We start from the raw sequence: 27,486 nt of genomic DNA, 5'->3' as shown, positions 1-27,486 counted from the left end.
GTAGCTGGCTTCTGCTGGACTCGCACAGAGGTTTCAAACTGTTTCTTGTACTGATGGACCAAAAACCAGGCATAGTGTTCCAGATGCAGCTAATGAGTACCAAATAGAGAGGCATAATCACTGCAGTTGGTCTACTGGTTATGCCTCTGTTGATACAGCATAGTATGCAGTTAGCTTTTAGCACTACCACGGCACACTGCTGACCTGAAACCCAAGCAAATTTTCCTTTTGATTTCAGCAAGGCCTAAATACCAGACTGAACATCTAATAAAGGAGCCAACAGACAGGGAACTGTGGTAACAAAACAGTGAGCATAAGCTTACAACAACTACGGACAATATGTGTGTCAGAAAAGTTGAGATCCAGATACACTCATCCTGTTAAAATAGGTGCTTTTTACGTGACTGCCCTCAGTTTCTGAGCCAGCCTTTACTTAGCTCCTTACCGAAGAGGGATGAGAAGTATTCCGTTTTTTCATACTACAGTATGTTCAGCCACAGCTTGCATCAAGATAGAAGGGCCATTTCTAAAAAAGATTAAAATATGTTATTTGAGATAAGCCAGTGACATTGACTCCTGCTACAGAAGAGCTAGGAACTATACCCCTACTTAGGCATTGAATTTAGCTAACAAACTTAAAAAATAAGCCCTGTTGCGTTTGTTACTATTGCAATTCATTAAAAACACATTTCATTTTGGGGCATTACCAACACCTGATGAAACTGAAAAGCTGCATCTACTCTTCTGTCTTAAACAGAAATAATTAACATTGTTTAACAAAGCAGCTTCAAGGATTTTAACTCTTTTCTCATGCACAAAAAACACCAAACAGAAGAAGAAACTAAACAGAAGTGAACCTTCAGCACAAGCTAAGGAGTTAAAAAAGCATCAGACTTTTTTTTTTGTTTTGAACATGGGGCCTAGCTGGAACATCAAAACACATAGAGACACTGTTAATTCGAAGTTACAGCCCTGTTTTTAACCCATCAACAGCTTGCTACATCTACCCATTTATTTGAATCACTTTCAAATTCAACCCCATCAAATACAATGCTATCTTCAATTATAAATCACCCTCCACACCTACAGATTTGTTAATTCTTACACAAGCCAACCCACCACAGCAAGACAAACAAGGTGAGTTAAACAAAGCACTGTTACCACATCGACAGAGATGTTACAGGATGCAGTTACTTTTATGCATGACAAAGAAGTGTTCACATTCCAGCTTTTCAAATACTTAAATGATGCAAAAAAATTTCAAAGAGATTACGTATTAAGTAAGAAAAAAACACCCCAAACCTGTAACAAACAAGCAGCCCTCTGGTGTGACTGCTTTAAGGCAACTTGCTTGTAAGAAAAAAGTCTCAAAGTTACAGTTTCCATTTATAGAGAGCAGAATAACTCACAATTTCGTGAGTTTACCAGCTACAGAGACATATAAACATGGGTCCAAAGCTTCTACAAATGCCTTCTTGAACTAAGGCCAGCTGAGAGGATACACAACTTTCAATCACACCTCTTCCTGCCCCCCACCTCTCCAGCTGACCTGTGACTATCCTGGTGGCATGGCTATTTCTCCAGTAATACATTACACAGGATCTAATTCGGTATCACACGATCTTGCACCTCCTCAGCTTCTGCCTGAAACATAAATGTATACTTGGATATGAGCATTATTTCCCTAGCCATCCCAGATTTGTATGCAAAGAAACCACATAAACCTACAAAACTAAAATTGAGGAACTGGAATCCCCGCAGCACTTTCAGAATTTGTAAGGCAGTTGAGAACCACAGTTATCAGAACAGCATAAACCCAAACAAATAAGCAAGTGTAACTATAGTTTATTTATTGAAGTATGTTGTGATTTGCATACTAATAGAAATCTTCTGGTGATTACTACAGGAGCCTAATTGTTAAATTTCACAGAAGGAATGGATTATAAAAAATTGTATGGAATAAAACCCAGTTTTTGAGCACAATCCAGCAGTTTCATGGCCAAACACACACTATCTGTAAAGTTAGACACCTAACAGAAAGACTTCAAAAATGCACAACCGTTCCCTTTTTGTGACTTAGTAGCAACAGCACAGTCCCCGACTGTCCAGTTTCTTTCTGCTATGATACAAATTTATGATCTTTATTGATACCAGTTGAGATTTTCTGCATGATCATGCCCCATGTCCCAGGGATGCAATACATTTCCCATGCCTTAGGGAACACAACTACACTAATTTTCCAATATAAAAGGAGCCCAGTGTTTCTAGGCTAAACTTTGATTTATTGATATAGTTTTGACAGTCTTTCTCTTTAGTGATTCTTTACCGGTGAGGATCTACCTGTTAAAATAGAAAACATGTGACATCATTGCTCAATATCTAGTATTAAATTACGTAAAGTGTCCTCCTTTTTAGGCCACGATCTCAAAAACAGTCTCAACTACAGATACAAATGCACTGGGGAAAAACAACCTTCTGAGAGGGTATAATTCTTGCTCAACTCTGAACTACTGCATGTACTTGGAAACATCAAAATTTCACATAGTATTAAAGAACTAGTAGCTGAGCTCATTTAACATAATGGAACAAGCTCCCAGCATTAATATATATAAACCTGTTGATGGCCTCTTTGTTGAATGAGTTAGCTTTCACTTTAAACGCACCAACACCTTAAACTCTTTTGTAGAAGCTAGCTGATTTTTAAAGAAGCATAAAGCTTTAAATAATGGTAAGTTTTAAAATACTGCCAGCAAGTACTCAAAACATTATGCATGTAGCGGTCACCTACAATGCAATGAAAATTATGTAAATTGTAGAGAATAAGTTGTGCCAATAAGGTTACCAATGTTCTATGGTAAAACTTCAACATTCATGTAGAAAAACTCAAGGAAAAGCTTTATTAAGCTGGTGCTGTAATTATCCTTCAACTTAAGAAAACAAATACTTTTGAAATGTTTCTGCCAACAAAAGCCACAACCTTATAGGATAATAAAAAAGTAGACAAAGAAAATAAGGAAAATTTAGGCAGCTTGGACAACTAATCATTCTAATTATTGAACACTTTATGTTGACATTCATAACTTATAGAGGGATACCAAAGCTCTTTTTCAGATTATTTTTTTCTCCCTCCCAAACAGCATCTCACAGGTGTCTCACCTGGTCCTTTATTATCCCAAACATGCTGTGGCAGAGTACTTTCAACGCTTCTTCTAATCAGTTCTGCTACAGATTTTTTGCCAAGCCATGGAGAACTTATCCTAACAGGTTCAACCAAAAGCTTCTTAGTGCCTCTAGATGAAAAACAAACAGTAATTGAGAGGCTTATATTTCACATGCCAGGAGGTCAGACAGCTACCAGGGTAGACCAATTAAAACCATAACTGATGAAGAAATTATACATGTTAATACAGAAGCACAAATCTTACTTTCTCTCCCCATTTTCCAATTTGTTCTTGTAACTTCTATTTTAAATAACTAAACAATCAGAAATCAAAGGGTTTGTTTTTGTTAAGCTAGTTATGAACTTCTGTGAGTGCCATTTTATTTTACAGGTTGCTATAATTTACAGCATAAGAAAGTAGTTTGGCAAATACTAGCAGTATCAAAAGTTAACCTCTGTATATACCACTGAATACTCAGGAGTAGACTTACAGGACTGCCAAGGAGAATTTAAACCTTTGCAAAAGGCCAACACTAGTACTTCTAGATCTTCGCTGTGCTTTCATTTTGAAAAAAAACCCAAACAAATAAAATTAGAAACATCAACTGAACAACCCACCCCCAAAAAACTCACAAGAGAAAAACCAAAGGTTTTGTCCAGTTTCTCAAAGACAACTGCATGCTTCGTTTTTTTCAGTTCAGGAAAGAGACTAGGATAATGTAAAAAGACTTCAGCTTTGTGAGCAAAAGTCAGCATTTCTGAAAGGATAAATTTCTTTGTGAAGTCTCCAGCTGAACACCCCCCACCCCCCGCTTTTAAACAGTGCAAAAGGGCTTAAGCATAAGCTTCACTCCCATACACCTGGCCATAGCACAGGCGAACATCACCTCACAGTGCTATGGAACAAGTTTCCTTTGGATACCACCCAGAGAACATGGCACCCTACAAATCCAAAGTATCACTTCTATAATAGGTTTCACTGGCAGCATATCACTGTCCCAAAATCATAGAGAAAGTTTTTCTTCAGATTAGGTGATGAAAAGCACCAAGTGTGTTCCTAGAAAGGCATTTAAATAGTTCATAGTGTTATCCTCAGAGAAGTTAATCATGCTTCTAGGTTTTCTATAGCCATTATTTTTTCAAATAAGGAGATAGTTTTGAAGAAATGCATACACAGTGTTTTGAAAAAATGCATACACAGGTACTGAGTACCTTTGCCGTACAGGAGTTTTCTGTATGAAAACGGATAAGCGCATTCTTCTGCTCCTTCAGGTAGCGATGAGACACATAGCCATACCCCACTGAGGTTGCACCACCACTGCAAAGCTGGCCTCTGCGCTGAGATCACCCCGTTCTCATTAGATAGATGAGCATTCCTCACACAGTTGGGGATGTCTCCAGTCTCTGGGAAACCCAACCTTGCCTGTGAGAGACTAAGGCACACAATTGTTACAGCAAGCCAGATACCCCACGAATAGAGGCACTGTTGAGGAGAGATCTTCTAGCCTGCACAGGCCTTGGTGGAGGGAAGGGGACTGGCTGGGTAAGGGCTCAGCCAGCACCCACCCCTCACAGTTACCTGCTCACACAGCCCACTCTTTACAACTGAGCATTTAAGCCCCCCACCGGCTTCAGGACACCTAAGCAGCACCCCACCCGTGGGCTCACCACCCACCCCACTGACTGCCCTGCTCCAGAGGAGACCTGTGCGGCAAGGCCCGCCATCACCACATAAGCCCACGGCATCCCCTCACACAGGGTCCCACGGGCCAGGCGGCTCCCCCCCGCATCTCATCGCTGCGCTCCCACAAAAACGGCGCCTCAGTGGTAACGGGACACGGCCCGAAGAGCACCTCAGGCCCTGTCAAAGGAGCCAAAGCCCATTCTCCCTCAGGGTCGACCCGTTTCCCTGAGGCGCGGGCCAGCTGCCCACAAGAGCCACGGCCGCCGCTCCCCCTCCCCCGCCGCACGCTCCCCTCAGCAGCCCCGCGAACCCGTACGCATGACACGCCGAGCCGCCAGCCAACCACGGCGCGGCAACACCTGCACCCGCGGTTTGCGAACTGAAGGCGGGCCTGTCTTGAGTGACGGCTCGGCTCAGCCTGTCAGCAAGCAGCGACCCGCCCCGCGTCCCCCCCTTTGCGCGGAAAGCACTGCTAGGCTGCTGGAGAGGGGGCGGATCCCCTCTATCTTATCCCCCCCCTCCCCCCCCGCGGCGCTCGCACCCTCCGCCCCTCCGAGGAGCGCAACGGATCGACAGCCCCTCTGGCCAATAAGTGCGGAGGCCGCTTGCGCGGCGGCACGGCTCGGGACCAATGGGAGCGCTGGCTGGGCGGAGGCCCGAGGTTTCCAAACGCTCCGCGGCGCCATGGGCTGAAAACTAAACCGAGATGGAATCTCCCAGTCTGAACCGGTTTGAGCCGGTTCCGACTCTGTGGCATTAGGAGGGGGAGACGCGCCGCGCTCAGTCCCTGCTACCACCGCTGCCTCAGTCGCCGTGCGTGTGACTTGCTTGTAGGGGAGCTCGCAGGGGGAACTGCTGGCGCAGCTGAGGGGGCAAAGTTTAGTGCGTGCCGGGGGGGGGGTGGGAATGGGGGCGAACTGAGCGCCGGCCAGGCCTAGGGGAGGGTGGCAGCAACAGGAGTAGCGAGAGACTCAGCCGCACGGGCCTGGGCCTGGGCAGCCAGCGACGCGGGAGAGAGCGCCACGGCCCTGCCGAGCCAGAGCTGAGGCGGCCAGGGCCACGAGGAAGGTAGAAGTTTCCCCCCCGGCAGGGGCCTTGGGAGGCCGGAGCCCGCGCCGACCCCTTCCCCCCTCAGCGAGAGGAGGGTAGCGCGGCCCGTGTCCCGCGCGGCCGGCGGCGGGCGGCCTTGCCTCAGGGCTGAGGGGAAGGCGCGGAGCCGTGCGCCGAGGGGAGAGCCCGCCCGGGGCCGCGGGCTGCTGCCGGGCGCCCAGCGCAGTCAGGCCGGGGCACGCTTGCTAGGGGGTAGTGTGGGGAGGAGAGGAGTGGCCCCGAGATACACACCCGCCAGGGAGGAGGGTGTGCTCAGCTTTCCCCCCCCGTCCTCGGTGATTTTTTTTTTTTTTTTGGGGGGGGGGGGGAGGGAAGGGTTATTTTTTGTGGTTTTTTTTTTTTTTTTGTAAAATCTTTTTCTGGCGTGTGGTTAGAAACTTCGCTCACCCACCCCTACTTTTTGAAGGAAGAGGCTGTAAGAAACACCTAGGTAAGTAAGCGCTCAGGCTGCGGGGAGGAGGGCGGGTGTCGCGATGAGTAACGCAGTGGGGGGCCTGGGGGCAGCGCCGGGGAGAAGGTGCGGGGGAATGGCAGGGGTACAGCCCTGCCGTGCCTGTGCGAAGGGCGCAAAGTCTTCGCCGTGGGAGGAGGAGGAGTAATAGGATTCGGGGGAGAAGCCCTGCGGGGCGGGGGCGTGTTTGAAATGAGGATCGGGGTACGGGCATCCTAGGCCCGGCCGGGCGGCTGACGGAAGCGCGGAGCCCGCCGCGGATGCTGGGGCCGCGGGGAAGGCGGCGGCGGGGCTGGTGGGGCGCACGGCGGGGCCTGCCTCTCGCTTGGGAGGGGGCCGAGCGAGCTGGGGGGGCTGGGAGCGGGTACGGGCAAAACTAGGGACATAATCTGTAAATTATTAGGAGTGGAAGTTTCCAGAAATATTTTTGTGTGTCTGTGCAGCAGTATTGAAACGTCCGCCTGGATCACGTGGGGGCCCTGTATAGAGCGCAGGGCTGGAGCCGAGGGAGGGAGCGGAGGGAGGGGCTGCGCCGCCGCGGGCCCGCCGCGCTCCGCAGGGCCCCGGCCCGCCCGCCCGGGGCTCCGCCGCGCCGTCCTCCGCCAGAGCGGGCCGAGCCCCCGCCGCGGGCCGGGGCGGAGCCCGCCGGGCAGCAGCGCGGCCGCGGCCTTGCGGCGGGAGCAGGAGGAGATCTCCGCGCCGGGTGGGTGTGAGTTACCGCGGGAGCGCTCCGTGGCGGGCGCGGCCGTGCCGAAAATGAATGCCGCGAGGTGCGGGGAGATAATGTGCGCGGAGCGGCGTTAGTTAATCCCGTACGCGGGCGCACGTGTGCCAGGTAGTGAGGGAAGGAATGGTTTTGTTGCGATTGCTGGTGTGTTAATTGTAACGCGAATGCGTTTTTCGTTTCATCGTGCAGCTGCAGGAATGCACAAGTGATGCAACTAATTCTTTGCAGGAGGCTAGTGGAGTAGGAATTCGCTTGCGTTCAGTAGCGGAATTGCATGCTTAGGAGTGGGGCACAATGACTCTCCCAGCGAGTTTTTTTTTTGTTTTATTTTAAAATCGCTGCCTCTGCCCCCCCTCCCCCCGCGAGCTTTTAGTAGCTGGGTGGAAGGTGCTCTACGATTCATTGTGAATACTCAGCATTTCTTACTGTTAAAATGTATGCTGTTATTCCTGTGCACTACGTGCTTAAAAGTCGGGTATATCATAATAAGCAAACTGTTGTGTTAAAGGTCCAGGGTCATCGAGAGTTGGGATAACTATGTAAACACTGCTGTAAATGCAGTTCTTTTGACCTTCGGTAGATGTCAGATTCTTGCTATGTTGTGGTTCAGGCCTTTTTTTAAAACTTCTTTTCTTCTGTTTCTGTTTTCCCTTTATTTGCAGTATTGAAGAATTGATTAGTGGTGGTTTATAGAGCTGAGGTTTAAACCTGCTCCGGAGTTCAGGCATGATGGGGGGGGAAAGGTAAAGGAGCGTAGTAAATCAAAGATCACAAGCTTCATATGGGTACACTGTTAGGAGTAGGAAATAGAGTTGATTGCAGTTGGTATTGACCACAAAGCCGCCATTTCTGTATTTCAGGTTGCCAGTAGGTGGGTCATTTTGAAGATAATGCTGGGAGTGGTGAAGGGCCCTATTCAAAACATTTCCTTTCTGCTTCCATGTGGTTAATAACTTCTCTTGGTCACGTGGCTCCTTGCTTGTGCTCTTCGGGTGAATAAAAACCACTGAAAGAGGCTTAAATCCGAAATGAATGGCCCTGCCTGCAGAGTGACTGATTTATGACATTTATGGTAGTTTGAAAACCACTTTCCAGGCTCAGGGTTCAGCCACGGAGGCCAGATGTGAGCAAAAAGAGGGGGTGTCTGAAAGCACCTGTGTCAAGTGGGAGTATCAACTGCTCCAAGCTGGAGAGAGAGCACATATGAATTGGTGCAGCTCCCTTTGAGCCTTGCTGCTTACTGCCCCACTGCAAGATGGAATATTCAAGTGTCCTTCTGGCATAAAAGATTGAAATCGGCCCTCCCTGTTATTTTGTTTCTTGCTTCTGTACTTCACATTGTGATTTTGAAAACTTGAGGATCTGGGGGTGGGGGGGCAGACAGATGTGCAGTGATTGCTTTTAATTATTTTGACTTCTACTTGATGTTTGCTTCTTTCTTTCTGTTTTTCCAGGTAGATGTTGTAAAAAGGCTAACTGAATGTTGAGATGGAGCATTAAAATGATTACACTAGCGTAGCAATACTGAGTATTTCAATTCAAAATAAAGTCAAATGTTTGGGTTTTGAAGTTAATATTTTTCTGTGTAGAAGTAAATGAAATGGCTTGACGCTGCTTGCAAATAAGCATTTCTGAACAAAAGGTTTTCCTCGTCTGTATGCTACTGTAGGATTTTCACTTACTCAGTAATTACTTGGGTTGAGGCACAGCTTTGTTCTAGCTCTTTACTTTTGAGCATGACTTAAACACCTAAGAGGTAAATTTTTATTTACCAATGAAGTTACTTAGTAAGAGCAAATCTGACTTGCAGCTTGCTCTGAAGAAGGGTTTGGCTGGGCATATGGGGGGTGTTTCATTCAGGATGAGTTTCACGTTATATCTGAGTATGCAGATAGCTCTAGCATAGCGTTTTGAGTGATCTTGAAGTTGTCTGGACTTCTGGTTGTTTCTCAGGCGAGTGCTTTTACATGGATTTTTTAGCTTTATGGAAGATTCTGAAAAGGAAGGTGAATTGCAGAGAGCTGCTGTAGAGGAGAGAGGGTAGGAATATATGTTAGAGTTGCCAGTGACTGCAAGAAGAGGGCTATGAACTTGATCAGGTGCTTCCAGCATGGGGGTTGGTGTGAAAAGGGTAGAGTATAGCTTACCATTGGCAATTCTGTGGCCTCTTGGTTTATTTTCTCTTTTTTTGCAACTGCTTTTACCTTGTACCAGTCTCTGGCTGGTAAGCATCTTACATGCACACCCACAATCACAACCCCCCCCACTTGACATCCTTTGCATAGGCTGCTGTATCTAGGACAAAGAGTTAATGCACGTGTTGCTGGTTTTGTGGGACCTGAAACCTTCAGTAGAATTCCATTTCGGTTTGAAGTGCTCTAACGTGGGTACACTGAGTAACCTGCTGGCTTAACAGTCCCCTTACTTCATCCTCTCAAAGTGCCTTCAAACAGTCAACTTTTAGTTTCAATGGTAATTTTTTACTTCTATGTAGTTAACCTGTAAGTTTTTTTCCCTCTCCCCAAGTATTTGAAAAATGCCCTCTGGCTAATTTCTTACTGTGTATGTGGATCACGTTTCACTTCTGTAACCAATTGTTTAAATGCCTTTGGAACTGGACTTCTGAATGTGCATGTTGGTCTCCAAAACTCAAAATTTGACTGAGATTGCTAGTATGAGGTTTGGTTGTAATGGTATGCTAGGTATTTCTACCAGCAGACTTACTGGTTTACCCATGTTTAGAGACTAGTAGGGGATGATACTTGCATTGAAATAAGTTTTAGCTTGCTGTTAAGACAGCCCTTTACTAATCAGACTTTGTCTTACACCTGCTGAAGACCCTGAGAATTTTGTTGGGGTGGTGACATGTGAATTTTTCAGAAAAAGTTTGTCCTGCTACTTGCTCAACAGTTAATTTGGTGCTATCTATTACTGCTAACGATGAGATGTTAAGTTAAAGCAAGTGCGTTCCAGCTACATCTAATAATAGTTTATTAATTGATCACGCTTTTTTTATTTGTTTTGCAGTAATCTATGCCAGCAATTATGACAATGTTAGCAGACCATGCAGCTCGTCAGCTGCTGGATTTTAACCAGAAACTGGATATCAATCTCTTGGACAATGTGGTGAACTGCTTGTACCATGGAGAAGGCGCGCAGGTAATGTGGACTTAGAACCTATGTTTATTTTTTATAAGGTTAAACATGGTCAATCAGTTGAACAGATTTAATTTGCTTTGATAAAAATTATTACTAGTGAATTTACTTTTGCAAGTGACTGGAATATCACTAGTAAACTCACATGCCCTGGTTTAATCACAGGTGTCATGTAATGAACATTGAAATAACACTTAGAAAAATGTTAGTTAAATGTGTGTTCATTTCTGGCATGCCTTCTGCTGTTGAAAGGTATTAGCAATTACAGTTCGGTAAGGGCACTTTTGCTTGCAGCTTACCTTGTCTGCTTAGTTCTTCAGGGAGGTCTGAGTTACCTGTTACTTATCATGGACAGGATTGTGAAGCCATAATTTAATGTTGGCTTCACTGAGGATTGTATTTAAAAGAAACATATTTATAAGTACAGATACAGTCATAACATTAAGAAGCATGTCGCACATACTTAAGAGAAGAGTTTGTCCTTTCTTGTGTCTAGTTTTTTTCCCTATTGCTGTTTGTCTGTATAGGTGGTTCTTGCATTCTTTCCTTTGAACATAGTCCAGATTATGAAGTCTTAAGTTTAAATTGGGGGAATGTGTGCATTTGTGTGCTTGCATATATTGTCCTGAAAGTGAATTGTGTATTGCTTTCATCTATTTCTTGAACTGCTTTGGAAATAAAACTTAAATGTTGAAAACAAGTATTGCTACAAGGGCGTTGGTATAGTTCCTCTTCTGGCAAATTTTAATTGTTCATGCTTGGCAAATTGGGAATTTCAGTGTCAGGCATCTGTTACTAAGATATTCTTGCACAACAATAAGTGAATTAAAATGAGACAAAGTAGCTGATGCTTTCCTATTCCTTCCAGCTGTTAGAATAAACAATAATGTACTTGTTTTGTGTATTTTTTTTAAAAATGCTGTAAGGCTTACTAATGTGAATTCCTACAGGTTCTGGAATAACTTGCTGATTTTTGAAATATTTGCAATTTGAGTTTCCTAAATTGAGATAATTACTAGCTGTAGTTTTTAAATGCTTGTATGACAGAAAAGTGCTTGTAGCTTTTGCCTTAGAAGTAAGGACTTCTGAGTGCTTGTTTTGTAAGTGATATGTTTCTTTACTGCTTGCAAAGTAAGTGGTGCTTATAGTATTTGGTTTGAATGGGGTGTAAAAAGTTGGAAAGGTTTCTAAGGAGAATAGAGGATTAACACTAAATACAATGATCAAATTGCCATTGTTCTGGTGTTGTGAGATGTTGCTTCACTTAAAACAGCTGGGTATAGTTTGGTATTTAGAAAATTAATGCAGTAAGAAGCAAAAATTCAAGAAGTGATGCTTAACTGGCAAAAGCAAATTATATCAACATACTTTAAATACATGCACTAATACATGTCACTAAAATGAAAATTTGGTTTGCTACTTTAGAGCCTTTCCATAGGAGGGGAGAGGTTTCAGTGAGTCTAAGCGCTTAACTCTTGCAGTGAGTTCAAAAGTTCCTGCAGGAAAAAAAATGCTTCTGTGTGGAGCCTGACAGCTCAGATATGTCTTAAAGTGACAGGAATAATAAAAGTTGCGTAAACTAAATATCAAAATTAGGAGATTTACAATGGTTTGCTTGGAATAATTAGGATGTTAGGATAAAAAAGGTTTAGAACGCAGCCCATGCTGAGCTTACTTTCAGATGCACCTGTCTCTTCCTTCTGTTTAATTCTTATCTTTGCTTGCAAAACTCTTCTCTGCTGATATATATTTGGCAAGAGATAGCAAGAAAGAAGCTCTTTTTTATCCTAGATGTTCTTCAAATTTTTTGGTGTACTTCTCTGAAAAGAATGTACCCAGCCCCACCCCAGTGCAGCACATGACTAAGCAGACTTCAGAGAATCCATAGATGTTTACCTGGGCTCATCCCATACTCTTGTTTCTATTGGTCTGTTCTAACAGACTTTCATGTCCTTCAACGTGTCCGGAAGGATAATTTGCCAAGTCATTTTCTTCTTGGTAGCTACAACGGAGTGAGGCTTTAATCTTGTTTAAGCGTTAATGTTAAAGTCATACCTTTTTAAATGAAACTACAGGAACTGATGTCCAGAAAAGGGTTTAGTGGGTATGAGAGCAAACTTTTCAGTGCTTGAGCATCTGTATTTTGTTGGTGTTGAAACTAGATCGTGTGATACATCACCAGTATTAAAAGTGCTAAGGAAGCCAGTATAAAAACATACCCGGGTTGAATGTGGAAGTCATACAGTTATTCTTTCCCTCCTACACTAAACTGCATCAAAAGAGCTGATGTTTTTTTAAAACTCTGATGGTTGTCCTGCTTTTGGACTTAAAAGGAATATGTGTGGTACTTCTCCATATCAAATGTACAGGGACTTACTTGCTAGTCAAAGTCAGTATTGGGCTGGCAATTGCTCCACTATGCTCAATTATATTAAGTAGGGATGCCAGTATTGTACAGGTATTTTAGACATCCTTGCTCTTCACTGTTGTAGCTTTTGATTTTAATTTGGTAAATCCCATACCCAGTTTGTCCATTTCCTGTATACACACACACATATATACACATATGTATTTGGGGCTTGATGGGGTTTCTGTCTTAGTGAAAACGCATGTTCTCTTATACCAGTTGATTAGCTCAAGTATGTTCTTGTCACAGACTAGAAAGCTGCATTGCTGTACTAAGTTCTAACTGTTGAAGTTAATCCTAAAGTAAAGTTTTCACTGCTTTGTAATTTCATTGATTTGGCTCTACAGTGAGGTGAAAGAATGGGCTAAGTTCTGTTAATTAATATAAAACATTCATCTTGTTGGTAAGACAGTGTCTGGTGCTTGTAGCATCAGCAGCAAGATTTGTCAGTACACTGCATATTTGCTAATAACTAGCATCATTTGGTTCCCTTAAAAAAAAAAAAAGGCTTATGGACATACAGGCTTTTGAAAAGGGATAGCTAAAACGCGTTCAGCTATTTTGGTGTGTAATTGTTTCAGGTGACGTTTTGCATGTTACCAAAACCATAGTATCTAGTATAACAATTGGTAATGTCAGTCCCAAGGAAGAACAAACCATTAGTGTGACCAGTTCCCTTCTACCTGCCAGTCGATTTTTATTACTGTTTTGTAAGTTGTTAGATACATTGAGGGACTCGTCAGAAGTAGAGATTAGAGACCTCTAATGCTCTGCGTCATGGTTCTTCAAAATGAAATCAAACGTTCCTGCATAAACAACTTTGCAGCATGATGCAGTACTCCTTAAAACTGGCATTTTACATAAATGCTTCCAGTAGAACTAGAAAGTTTGGGGGCCCTTGAATGAAATTTCATCTAAATTACTTTCTTGAAGGGGAGAGAACTTCATTCCCTGATAATGTTCTTGCTGTAATGTGTGGTGTCCTCATGTGTTCATTGCTGGTCTAGAGCAATTGTTCGGTATGGAAGAGTAGAAGTTTAAGTAAAATGACTGCCTTGCGTCAGTGTGTTTTTGGAGTTTGGTTGTTAAACTTTAACTGTCCTCAGAAGGAGGCTTAAGGGACTTGTTGCTCCTGATTGAGTTCTGTCTAACTCTTGGATAAGTGATTTAAAAATGTATTATGTATTAATGCCTTCATTGACAGAATATAATTTCTTAAATAACCTAATAGTTCTTTTTATCAAACTTACTTTTAGCAAAGAATGGCACAGGAAGTCTTGACGCACTTAAAAGAACATCCTGATGCGTGGACAAGAGTTGATACTATTTTGGAATTCTCTCAGAACATGAATACCAAAGTAAGCAAATTAACTTTTATTTATTTGGGTTTCCTCTTTCTTCCATTCATAAACTTTGAGGAAGGTATCTCATTTTTAGCCATAGAATTTCTTGATTCAAACAACTTTTTTTTTTAATTTTCTTGTTCCCAAAGTTGGCTTTAAACAAGAACTGTAAATGGACAAAACATTTAAGCCTCCTTTTACACTGACAAAAGTTTCTTTCTCCTTGTGAAAAAAACAAAACAAACCAAACCAAAACCAGAAGACCTAAATTGAAAATACAGATTATTTTTTTTTTTCGAAGGCACATACAAGCATAATGCCAGTTCCAAAGACTGGTATGTGTCTGTATACATCTGAGTAATGAAAAGTCTCCTAGAGCCACACTTTGTCCTTGGGTAAGTGCTTGGCTGCTTTTGATTATAATGAGAGCCATGTGCACATAGCTGGGGAGAGAATTTGTCCCTAGGTCTATTAAAGACAAAATAGAAATCTTACTAGGCCAAGATTTTGAGCGATCAATGCAAGTTAAGCACCCCAAACTCTTTGTAGTGTGGGATTAGTCTTTACTAATATGCAGAACACAATTGCTTTGTACTGCTGTTTAAAATTCATCTATCATGGTAGAGACTAAAAGGGGCAGCATTCAGTTTTTTTTTCTACAATTTTAAATGCTTTACTTAAGACTTCTCAAGTTTGAACCTAAAAGTTGATCGAAATGTGTTTTCACTGTCTTAAGTTTGATGATTATTATCTCAGATAACTGACATGCATGTTTTTCTGCTTGATACACACTGTGTTCGAACAGAAAATAATAGTGTTTGGATGGTTTCTGAAATCGGGCGGTTTCATTTTTTTCATTGCTCTCTGAAGTTGAGGGGAGAACAGTTTAAAGAACTTCCTCAAAGTGCTAACCTTTAAGTAACAGTGTTTGCCTGTTTGCTTGCCTGGTAAACTTTGCTTTTTATACTGACAGACATTACTAATGTTTAAGTTGATTTATCAACAGTATTTTTAAAAACTCAAATTTGTCTTGTGAAAAATGAGATGATTAGAGGAACAGAAAGAAAGCAACAGGTAAAGAATTCTTCAATTTACATAAATTGCAAATGATTTGGTGCTAAATTTATGCACTATGACATTTGGCTTTTATGCAATCATATTTTTTCTTTAATTAAAGCTGTTAACACTACCTGATATTAATCATAATGTTCCATTATGTTGATTGCTTGTAATAGGAAGAAAAGGGGTGTCTTCCTGTGCAACTGACACAGCTAGGCTTTGACGGCAGGCCTCCACAAGGTCTACCCTTTTGATTCCCTTTAACTGAATTCTGTTCATCAATTGTTTTTGTTTCTTGGGAGGTGGGAGGGAAAGGGCTTCGGTGCATAGCATAAGTAATAAGGGTACCATAGAAATTTCTACCATAGGGATCATTTCATACTTTTTTTTCCCAGTCTTTGCTGTTACCTGTCCCTCATCTTCATAACTGGGCAGTGAATTGCTATTAGACAATTACAAATGATCAAGCATTGAGCAAATGAATTTTGAGACACTTCTATTTTATGCGCAGTTTAAATGTGTTCGTGTGTACTGTTGCAGTAATTGATGAAAAAGTACACTTCTGATAGTTCAGGTGGCAAAAATTGGTGTTGCTAACTTTTGGGGCTTGTTATTGGAGAAATACCAAAAATTAGAACCACCAAATCAAATTAAGCTTAAAAACAAAATAAGAACCCCAAAAAGCCCCTTGCAGAGCATTCAGGCAGGCTGATGAAGCCTTCAAACATGGTATGGCAAGGAGGATGTATAGGTGGAGATTGTATACGGTAATTTTATTACTGCTGACATTTAATTTCATGTGTGAGTGTTAGGAGAAATGAATGCTACTAGCTGAACAAGACGGTAGCAGAGGACAAAATTGAAGTCACGTGTAAAAGAATGAGTAGAAACCTAGATACAGCATGAATCTCTTCACAGTTTAAGGTGCTTGAATCTGAATTAGATATTTGGGCAGGTAATGAGGGATAGGTGTGGCAGATTGCTAGAGGTGTCCATCCTTTCCTTTGACAGAGGAAGTCAGTGGGGTGGCAGTGGGGAAGACTAAAGATGAGGTCTGTTCTTAGGTTATGTCAGGATTTTCATTTAAGTTTTGTCTGGTCATGTAGTGCTTTTGTGAAATGAGACTAGACTTGCCATTCTGATTCTAAAAGCTAAATTAAGCTGACCTGTGGAAGAAAGTTTGGAAGTGAAACTAACATTTTTGGTTAGCTGTATGCCTGTAGAATCTAGAAATTTAACTGGAGTTTAGATTGGCTTCAGGAAAGTTAGCACTGTCTGATATTAATGGTCATACTTCCAGCATTGTTAGAAGTTTTGTAAGTGTTTTGTATTGTGAGCCTGGATCAGTTGCAGATGGGGTCTGTGAATCTGTAGCAGTGGCTGAAATCGCTTCCTGTGAAGTGAAGCATTGTGCTTAAGGATGTTTTTACACATTTTCTTGTATGAAAATTATTATTATTCCTTCATTTCATTTAGCTTTTATGTTAGGTAACAAAGCGAATCTTACAGGTTAAAATCTAATGAATGAACTTTTGCTGCTGACCATGGAGGAAAAAAATACTCTGCCAGCTTTCTGTTAATGCATATTTTTTCGTGGTACCCAGGATATTGGAAGGTGACAGAATATTTTGCAAATGCTGGATGTACATATGAGGCTCGTGGGAACTGGGGTCAGATGGAGAAGCACAGGGATGTAGGTTATGTTAAGATGAGAACAGCAAAAATGGTATTTTAATACAATGTAGTTTGGGACAGTCTACATTGTGTTTTTTAATTAAACGGAAGTTTATATGATCCCTTTGGTTGAAATGGTAATGATCCTACTTTGTATAACAACTAACCGTTTTAAAGAGGAACTCTTATTCTCAGCCAAACTTTAACTGTGAAAACTTGAGTTTACCTTTCAGGCATTGATGTGATATTTTTTTTTTTTCTTCCTAATTCACTGCAGATAAAGTAAATGCAAAACTCCTCGTCCCCTTTTCTCTCCTGTCTATTCATGCTAATGGGGTTTTATGTATAAAAGTTCTTGGATCATATCACCGTAAACTTTTCCCTGTTATTGTGAGTTGGCAGTAGGGACAAATGGGCAGAGGGACTGGCCTTACCGATTACTTTGCAAATGTAACTGTTTTGGGTAAGAATATAGGAAGGAATTCCTGAAAGGTAAAAGGATTTACAAGAGCTTATTCACATTTTTATTATTCTTTGACTGAGCACAAAAGTTCATCTTTAAATAGTAGAAATAGCTGCCTTATTGGGGTGGGTATTTAAATTAAATAAACCTGTGGGTTGTCTTGCTGTTCCTAAAGTAACACACCAGTGAAGTTTGGGAAATACTTTCTTTAGAAAGTGCCAGTGTCAGGACATGTGATGCTAAGACAAGATTATTTTTTTTTTTTTTTCAGCTCTTAGAGGAACGATAGGAAGCTTGAGACCATCCAAGCTCCTAAATGTTTTAGGAGCCTGGTTGTGTTAATACTTGAACATACGAGCAGTCATTTATGATACAAATTCATTTTTGGCTGCTGCTTCTCCAGATAGCCAAAATTGTCTGCCAGAGGGCTTTTCATTATTATTTTTTTCCCCCTCCTGGTGTGAGCATGATCAAACAGCAGGACTTAGTATAGTGAAGAATAAAACAAGAAAAAAAATATGCATGAAACCTCAGTAAATGGGTGAATAGACATATATTTAATACATTTGTTAGTTTAATAATCTTGAAGTTTTAGATGTTAAGTGTGAATGTTTGTTTGAATGAGAGTCCTGAAAGTTGGTTAGTCCTACAGTAACATACTCACATTTTGTTCTTCTCCAATTTCAGTATTATGGACTGCAAATCTTGGAAAATGTGATAAAAACAAGATGGAAGATTCTTCCAAGGAACCAGTGTGAAGGTAGGGTGGGATTCTTGTCTTTTCTCCTAACTTTATGTATTAACTTGAGATTTAGACTTTTGGCCCCCATGTAAGTAATTTTCAGCTTGATGTGCACTTAGGCTGGTAACTTTTTTCAGGTACTAAGACTTCATCTGTGCTTTTCTGGGTGATGAAACTATGTCTTTCCTTTTTCTGATAATGGTCTCAGTGGGGTGGTGAGCACCTGAAATTGTATCATGGGAAGGTGAAAGGTGTGACTGATAGTTGTGAAACAACATCACTTGAGTGTTGCAGTGACTTACAGGTCAAACTTACCTGAAGAGCTTTAACCCTACACAGCTTCTGAGGTTATCTCCTGGCTTTGTGGTAGAGGTTTTGGTTCTCTGTACTTGGCATGCAGGGCTTTCTTAGCCTGTCTGGGCTGTGCATGCAGCAGCTCCGCCAGTATGCTGTCATTTTTCTGGTAGACTGTGGTCCATCTGGTAGCATGTGTAGATTTATGTAACTTTTTTAAATTGTAAGCAGTCACAATTATTTTAAAATAAACCATTAAGTAAATATATAGCCTTGCCTATTAATGATCATTCATTCTTCTAGGCAGTGAGGTACTATAGTCTGCTTTAGTTCATGTAAGTGTATATGCTGTTAGATTGTTGTAACTGCAAGTGCAGGGCAAACCCCGGTCTTCCGTCATTGCAAGGAGTCTGGAAATCTTAAAATAAATGCTGTGTTCTGTTTTTGCTTTTTCCCCTCCCTCCCTTAGAGCTTGCAATGTGTTTTGAATTTTAGATGTTGGCTATAGTAAATGGAGGTACCTCTGTGGTATGGTACAGGATTAGTGCTTGTTCACATATCTTTCTGTGAAGTCATGATAACTTGGATTTCAGAACATTACATAGAACTAAAATTCTTGACACTGAATGTTGTCACCGTACTATACTTGGCTTTTTACTAAAAGCTGGTTTTGGAACTCATTCATGTTGTTCTAAATTTCTGTGTTCTGCTGTGAGCTTTTATTAGCAATGCTAAAATGTGCTTTAAATTTTTACTGCCAGTGCTTAGGTCCTGAAAACTATATTGGGTAAAATATAATTGTAAATGTTGATGAAAACAGTAGAGTTCCATGGTTTTGTCATAATTCTTTTCACCTTTTCCGCCCATGCCTTGCAACTGTAGGTTGACAGATAAGGCATAGCTCTTTGTGGAAGGTTTCACACTCATTCTGCTTGTTGGAAACACTTGCAGGTTTCTAGGGCGTAGCTTCAGCCAAGGCTCAGACACAACTGTGTCCTTTGAGAATCTAAGGGAGCACCCTAAAGTTGTCTTTTCCGTGCTTTTAACAATTAAAGTATCTCAGCTTGCTTGTATTTTGTTACATTCCTGACTATGAGCACTTATTTTCAGCATTTGGAATTCCTCCTAAAGTTTTTGGCTGTGGGAGTAGAGCAGGAAGAGTAAGGAGTCAGTAGTCTGAAGCAGCTAATCAGCGTACTACTTGCCTGCTGGTGAAGGGATGTTTGGTAGGAGATGTCATAGAGGTAGACTTCCTTGGCAGTTTGAGACCAAACAAATGCCAAATACAGAATATAAATCAGTAATGCATAGGATAGATGAGAAATCTTGGTGGTAGGATGAGGTTGCTGGCTGTGCTTTGCGTTGTGTTATCTCAGCTGTTCTTGAGATGCCAAGATAACGCTGGATAGATGGCTTAAATGAATTGTGGAACATGTATTTGAGTTGGCGTCTTAGATTTTTGTTACTTCACTGTTTGGCAGGTATGGTAGTACTGTTTGACCGGTTTCTGTTATCTGAAAAGGTGCAATAACTATAGCGTGATATATTACAATGCAAAATAAAGTTATTGTATGTAGTTGTGCAATCAGCTTTATTCTGTTCTTATTTTCATTGACTTCTACTTCTGAAGACTGGGGGAAAATAAATCCTTCATCCTAACAAATGTCTTCAGCCTTTGAAAATATTTTCCCTTTCACAGAGCCAAACTAGAACTGTGAAATTAACTTCTATCGTTATCAATTTTAGGGGAATTGAGTTAGTTGGCTTACCTACTTGTCAGGTTTCTCTTGTACATCAGTAGAAGAGGAACCAAATGTTCAGTAGCATACTGTGGCCTCAGTGGTGTAGGAGGGAGAAGGGATGTTTCATCTCTAATCCTGTTTCATCTGGTCTGTGAATAGTAATTTCCCCCCCCCCCCCCCCCCCCCCCCCCCCGCTGATGCTACTGTACTGGCTGGTACAAACTAACTGCTCCAGAGCTTGTTCAGATGGTTTGAGTACCTGGGAGATGATAATGCTGGTTAAATTGAGGTTTCCTTGAATCTGACTCCAGTCATTCCTTTAGTTGACAGGATTTTCCTGTTTGAAGTGTAGTAAAATAATGGGTGCAGGAAACTGAGGCTCAATATAACAAAGTAATGCTTGGTGACAAAGCATCTCATGCAGATTATAAATCAGTTAATTTTACCTTGTATCTTACTTTATAAAACAATATGTATAATTTGATTTGTGTAGTAAATAACAGCTGGCAAGTCTTACTTTCGGTTAAGATGAAACTAAATCCATTTATGAGAAAGTACTGATTTCCCTTTATAGCAATAGCAGTGCTTAAGAATTGAAGTTAAGAGCAGACTTGAATTGAGCTGTTAGTGAATGACAGGTTTTGAAACAACCTCCCTGAAAATTCCTGGAGAAACAGAATGTCATTAATTACAGAGCCTGAACTGTAACCTTTTTTTTTTTTGAGTTGGTTTTTTTTGTTTTTGTACTTGTACCTGACTTTTTGGGCCTTGAGGTTAGCCCAGGCTTTGTTACTGCTTCTGTCTGCCGGGATTTCAGCTTCCAGCCAAAGTAGGAAAACATGTTTTCTTCAGGTGTAGCTTTTGGCCTTGAAACCCCATTCTTAAGTTTGCTTTTATTTTAAAATAGTTTTTAGTCTTGAGCTCTTCTGGCTCTGGTACCTTTTAACTTGTTAAATGTTCTGCTGTTTCTCAGGTGTCATTGATTTTGAAGGCTGAGGATTGTAAGCACTTTAGGAGAGTTCAATCTGTACCTTCCCATGATTCTAAAACGGGAATTGGGCAAAACTGTCAATTTATGTGTCTAAAACGCTTACGTGATTACTCTGCTTTATCTTGTTGATTTTTTTGTTTGTTTGCTTTTGGAGTTCACAATTTGAATTTGGTTATTTAGACAAAAGTGGAATAGCACAGAACAGGTAAAATTCAGTTAAATCAGATACTGACCTGCATGTTCAACCTTGAGACATGTTTAATCACAGACAATAGCAATGGGTTATACTTGCTCTTTTAAATGTATTTAGTCCTTAAGAGAATGCTTTGGACTGCTCTTATATGTATACAATTGTATGTAATGTGGTTTTCATTCAAATCTTACTGAGATGGCTTTAATGAAAAGTGGGTAGCGTGTTCCAGAATATCCCGTACAGTGGTGAATTTGGCTTATTTCCTGAGTTTTGTACTATCATTCTGAAGTAAAAGTTCTCAGTTTATTGAGTTGATACCAAATGGCTTTAAACCCTGATATTCTGTAGGGTTGATTGTTTAATAATGCTTACAAAGGATGTCATTTGATTAAAGTACTATGATCTCAAAAGGATTTTCTCTCACAGTGTGAAAACCTGCCTAGAAATAAAGGCTTCTTGGTCTTCAATTCAGTGATACGTTTCATTAATCCTGCAATGTGAAATGGAATTCTGTTCCTGTGAACAGAGCGAGCTTGTCTGGAGTGTTTTTGAGTTGGAATGGATAAGCACTTCTTCATTATGAAACCTAAATTGCTTGTACAACTTTTCTCATTTTGAAATGAAAAAAAATTGAAGTGCCAGAGAGATGCAGTTTAGTGGCTCACAGGAAGGTCCTAGAGTTTAAGTATAAAGCTTTTGATGTAGTGGAAGCTGCTGTAAGAGATTTTTTTCTGTGGAGTGATAAGATATTTTAATGGAGATTTCTGGCCTGCGTCAGGAGGGAGATGGTTTTGGTTCCCTGTAATGAAGGGGGAACAAGCTACAAAGCACTTGTGTGTGTGGGAAGACAAGATCTATGCGCTTTTAAAGAATTTTCATGGTTCGGCTTTTTCTGTTGAAAAGCAAATAGATAATGAATTGATCAGGTTCACCACTAATAGGGAAAGGTGATTTGTGAGACAGTATGGGAAAGCTTTATTTCTTAAGACTAAAAATACAACTGTATTTTGAGGACATTGTGAGACTACTTAAACAGTTTAATATAAGTGTGTGCATACAAACATCCCTGGAGGGGATAACTTGGCTTTAGGATTTGAAATTCTTGCTTTGATTGCAAAATAATGTTAATTTGCAGAGTTACATTGTCTATCTGTTTCACTTAATCTTAAATACAAATGGAGAATGTGTGAATTTTACAAACTAGTGTGAACTTCCATCTGCAGTACCAGCTAGAATAATTTTCCACACTTGTTAAACATTCGTGCTCTGTAACTGCATGAAAGGATGTGTGTGTGTCTTAAGTACAAGAAGTAGGTTTTGTCTACAGGTGTGTACACGCTGACTGTGTGCATTCATGGTAACATGCTGTATTTGGACAGAATAGGAACTTCTCTGAGCTCAGGTCGCACAGTCTAGATTAGATGTAATTGCTTTGAAGAGCACGTTGGAAGATTAAGCTGTAGGGTATTTCACACTTGTCAAGTCTAGACTGCAGAATTTACTAATGTCAGATAATGTGGTGTTCCTTGCTATCCCAGTTCAGCTGTAACCACTGCATAGCTTGGGTCACGTGAGAAAATAATTTCCCTCCAGAAAACGTTTCAATTTTACTCTGTGTTTGCCTGTCTGTAGAGGAGCAACTTTCACATAAGGACAATAATCTTATGTTCACCCAGAAACTTTCTCTTCTTTTTTTTTTTCTTTTTTTGCTTTGTTGTACTTTGCTTACCAGAAAATGCTAACAGTGGCACTAGTGTGGACCCGATGATGATGATGTCCAACTTTTCTGATAATTAGAACATACTTGGATGTTGCAGCTAGGTTGATCTACTAAACTGCTGTGGATAAAGGTGTTCCTCACCTGAGCACTTTGTGATGTCTTTGAGCCAGTACTGTTGTTTCTCTGACCCTTGAAAAGTGAGCTGGGTCAGGGAGCTAAGCTGGCAGAAGATAGTTTCAAAACAGTTTTAAAACTACTGGGCTTTTTTGATGACTCCATTTTTCTACTAATTCAGCCTCTGAACAAGTTTTTGAGCAGGTGCTAGGACTGCCAGTGCTGTATCAGTGAAAGTTTTAGAATGAAAAATGGGATCTGCTCCCTTTGGTGGCAGATTGTCATGAGATCAGCTAGTTGTGACATTGGATGGTCCTTGGAGAACGACACGTGTGTGGATATTGTGGTGGTTTGGGTGTTGGTCTCTGTTGTTTGTGGTTTTGGGTTTTTTTTTTCCCTTCCCCTTTTGTTTTATTGGAAGGCCCCTTTGCCAGGCGTCTCTTCCTGTTTGGCTTAGTGAAGGGACTGAACTTGGCAGTTGTGTTCTTGCCATCTTCAAGACTTGTTCAGCTGCTCCTGTGATTGAAAGAGACCTTCTAGGCAGTGGTTATGTGGCTTGTGCATGTCCCAAAATAACACTTAGTTCTCAAAACACACTGATTTTAGCAGATCCAATAGGCTGCTACCCTTGAACAGTTTCGTGGATGTGTTCTGCTGAAAAATGTTAACTAGCCTATGTGTTGATTTTTGTCAAAGCAGAATGCTGAAATATCTTTGTTCTACTGAGAATCCTTTCTCCTATGGAATGATAAAGAAATGAGCTATTAAATACGGAGCACAAACCACAATACTTCGGTTAAAAAAAAAAAGTAGAAGATGCCATTTAAGCCAAAAAAAAGTGTTAGAGAATGGGATAGCAGCGGCTTTTAAGGAGTTAAGAGTATGGCTTTGTTCAGTGGATAGTAGATCTTAGAAGCCTGCGGCATGATGTGTGAAAACTAGCAAACTTTTTAGGTTGCCTTTTGATCTGTGGTTGCTTTTTTCTAATGGAGAAGCTTTGGAGCAGAGCAGCTTGTTACCATCTGCTGATCTCGAGGCCAGGTTGATGGTAGCATAGCATTTCAGTTGTAACTAAACAGCATAATACTATTGATGCAGCAAGATGGAAAATACTTAGCTTTGGAGTCAAAAGTCTAAGAACAATACTTGCTTTCAGATTCCTTTTTGAAATGCAAGGAGTTGCAACAGTAGGCTTCCCTTGGTGGTTTAGCAGGCAGTTAAAATAGTTTAGCTTCTGGCACTGCAAACCTATTTCCATACTATTTTGAGGGCTTTCATATCTCATTTGTGAATTACTGTAATGCTTCAGCAAAGTGTGTGTATTTTAGCTTTAAAATACTAGGATAGGCCTATGATGATAGACTAATGCTAGTGCTTGGTTAATAGCTCTTACCCAGTGACTGACAGTGGTAATTATTTTGTTAATGACTATTCCTCTGGAGTAGTGTGGCTTGATCCCCATCGATAATGATGAATAGTTTCATTTGTAATCAAAATTACTTGTAGAACAGCTCCTGCCTAGTATGTATCTGATGGCCCGAAGTCTAGACTTAGTATTCTCCAGATTTCATGAGAATGTAGTTACAGACTGTACCTTTTAATCCTGTTGCTCAGGCCTGAAATGAAAAAATAATTGCTAATTCAGGTGATGTCACATGAAAGTCTTAAAATTTAGACTAGTGGCTGGGGGAGAATGAACCATCATCAACACAAGACATTCTTCTCAGTGAACTGACAGCTTTCTCTAAAATCTTCAACATACATTTTGTCTGCATGAGTCATTGACTGTCTGCATTGAAGAAGTGATTGAACCTAGATTTTGAGTTTATGACTCCGAATAGCAAAACATACACCTGTTCTAAAACTGCCCGATGACAAGAAAACGCTTGCCTAGTTTGAAGTATTTAATTCCTGATGTTCTCTGATCGATCATCCTGTCAAAGCTATGTGGAAGTAGAACTATTAGTAATCATCTGCTTCATGACTCCAGGTCCCCTGTGCCTGTCTTTTCTTGGAGTCGGATGTTCTAATACAGAATGATTTTAGCTATGTATGTGGTGATGAAAAGTTATTTGGAAAGCCATTGTTTCCATGTCTTCAGTCATTGATAGGTTAATGGTGAGGTGGGAGCTGAGCATTAGGTAGCAGAATGGCACTTTGGGCAATATAGCTTGTTACAGTGGTTTGGTATTTTTTTTCTATGGCGGAGCTGAAAACTCAAATGTTTGTAGAGGAAATAAAACAGAATGAGTGATTTAAATACAGTCTGTGCCCCTACTTGACAAATTAAATTAAACAACAAAAAGCAATAAACTACAATTTATTAGAAGTTCAGTAATTCGTAGCATCTATGTGTGCTGTAAAGCACAGGAGTCTGAATTGAAGTGCATTTTACTGTATTGGTGAATGAACTTTGCAAAGCTCTGACCCAGTGTTCCACTTTATAAATACTGTGTGGGGGAATTCCTGTGTTCAGAATGGATCACCTAAGTAAATGGGAGCATCTCTGAACTTTTACATATAGTTCATACAGAAGATGAAGCTTTTGGTTCAATTCTAGCTAACTTGACACTAAAACTGGAATCATGCATAGAAAGCTCTATTTATTTTCTGAGTTCACTGTTTTATTAATAAAGCGTTAGTCAAAGAAGATGGAGGACTCTTGTTTGTATTTTGTCTTGCCATTGTAAACATTTGACTGAGGTAGTGAGAATATACCTGCCCACTTTGGAGTTGTTAGGTATGGTCTGCAAGCACATAATGGGGGTAGAAAGACATTTCACTGAAGGAGCTCTACAGCAGCATTTCTAAGTACCGACTGCAGTGTATGTCCAGGGTCTGGACAGTGCTGGGTGCCATCTGTCCATCTTCATTCGGCCAAATACACATCGGTGCAGTGCTACCAATGCAACATTACTCAGAATTTCTTGCAGCCTTTAGGAAGCTGATAGATTGATCTGGTGCAAGTTACTACAAGTACACACTAATCCTCAGTCTGCTTTCCTTCTGTTTTATTGAAATAGATTAAGCATAAAGCCATTTCCTACATCTGAAGTAACTCTTGCAGAACTGACACAAAGGTGTGGGTTTTTTCCACATAGCATACAAGTCAAGAGGGATGCTTGCTGACACATGCATATATGTTCTTTAGAGGTGTTTCTGCTTAAAAACGTGAAGAACCCAAATTTGAAAATACTTACTACTACATTTGTGATATCTGACATAGTTGAAAATAAATTCCCAACTTTTCTGCAGGTATTAAAAAATACGTTGTCGGCCTAATTATCAAGACCTCATCTGATCCAACATGTGTAGAAGTAAGTGAATCCTCTTCAGGGGAGGAAGAGGGAGGGGAATATTAGGCATAACCTGACTCTTCTCTTCTCTTCTCCAGAAAGAGAAAGTCTATATTGGGAAACTGAATATGATTCTTGTTCAGGTAGGCTAGAATTCATAGAGTTTTAAATTTTGTTACAAAGTCTTTGGTTTTGCATGCGTATCTAACATATGGGTGCTTCACTTTTCAGATACTGAAACAAGAATGGCCAAAGCACTGGCCAACTTTTATAAGTGATATTGTGGGAGCAAGCAGGACTAGTGAAAGCCTTTGTCAGAACAATATGGTGATCCTTAAACTATTGAGTGAAGAAGTGTTTGATTTTTCCAGTGGCCAGATTACTCAAGTAAAAGCCAAGCATTTGAAAGACAGGCAAGTATATATGTTTAAATCTTAATAATAGATTTTTGTGCTTGCTGCTAAGCAGTTGCTCTCAACTTTGAGCTTTTGAGTGAACACCTAGAGCTGACTAGTTTGATTTCTGAGACTGAGTGGGTTATTGATTTTTCTTCAGAGCAGTACTGTTGGGTGATACCAAACTTCCATGTACACAGATATTTCTAACTTATTGCAAGTAGCATCTGTTGACTGATGGTTCCTACCCTTTTAAAAGATTGTTTGGCATTCTTTTATTTCTAACCCACAATTTGCAGGAACAGGCTTTGGGCCACTTCAAAATATATATTATTACCATGGAAATGGGTAAAAGCCAGGTGGCTTGTGAATGAATGCCTCCATGGACACTGGTCCTCAGGACCTGTTCTGTGAGCATAGTAATTGTGATTGAAGTAAGTAGGATTGTTTATGGAATGTGGAAATACTTAGTTTTTTATTTATTTCTTTACAGCATGTGCAATGAATTCTCTCAGATATTTCAACTGTGTCAGTTTGTGATGGTAAGTCTTAACTACTTTAATGATGACTTAAAAAATAACCCCCAATCATGCCTACCAATGTCATAAACACTAATGGTTGTTTACAGGAAAACTCCCAAAATGCTCCCTTAGTTCACGCAACTTTGGAAACCTTGCTACGATTTCTGAACTGGATTCCTCTGGGATATATATTTGAGACCAAGTTAATCAGCACACTAATATACAAGGTACTTATGCAAAAAAT

At 40.8% G+C, this 27,486-nt stretch overlaps 1 protein-coding gene across 8 annotated transcripts in view; it reads left to right on the top strand.

Moving 5' to 3' along the window:
• Positions 1 to 5,497: 5,497 nt before the first annotated feature.
• The window catches only part of XPO1 (exportin 1), a 39,734-nt gene continuing 17,745 nt past the window's right edge, over positions 5,498 to 27,486 (top strand). Inside the window, exons 1-10 of one of the 8 annotated variants that reach the window (XM_040611630.1) lie at positions 5,498 to 5,657; positions 6,361 to 6,384; positions 10,160 to 10,291; positions 13,952 to 14,053; positions 17,922 to 17,994; positions 26,286 to 26,347; positions 26,425 to 26,469; positions 26,558 to 26,739; positions 27,215 to 27,263; positions 27,350 to 27,469. In XM_040611630.1, the coding sequence (XP_040467564.1) occupies positions 10,166 to 10,291; positions 13,952 to 14,053; positions 17,922 to 17,994; positions 26,286 to 26,347; positions 26,425 to 26,469; positions 26,558 to 26,739; positions 27,215 to 27,263; positions 27,350 to 27,469 (759 nt within the window). In that variant the 5' untranslated portion in view covers positions 5,498 to 5,657; positions 6,361 to 6,384; positions 10,160 to 10,165. Of the gene's footprint in view, positions 5,675 to 5,748; positions 6,385 to 7,088; positions 7,109 to 10,159; positions 10,292 to 13,951; positions 14,054 to 15,273; positions 15,338 to 17,921; positions 17,995 to 26,285; positions 26,348 to 26,424; positions 26,470 to 26,557; positions 26,740 to 27,214; positions 27,264 to 27,349; positions 27,470 to 27,486 lie in introns of those variants that run through there. The other 7 variants (XM_040611628.1, XM_040611631.1, XM_040611632.1 and 4 more) reach the window with 7 other exon arrangements.

This window comes from Falco naumanni, chromosome 12 (genome assembly GCF_017639655.2).
Source record: "Falco naumanni isolate bFalNau1 chromosome 12, bFalNau1.pat, whole genome shotgun sequence".
In the NCBI taxonomy this organism is placed as follows: domain Eukaryota; kingdom Metazoa; phylum Chordata; class Aves; order Falconiformes; family Falconidae; genus Falco; species Falco naumanni.
The sequence above is the reverse complement of the archived record's forward strand: the minus strand, read 5'-3'. Positions and strand labels throughout refer to the sequence as shown.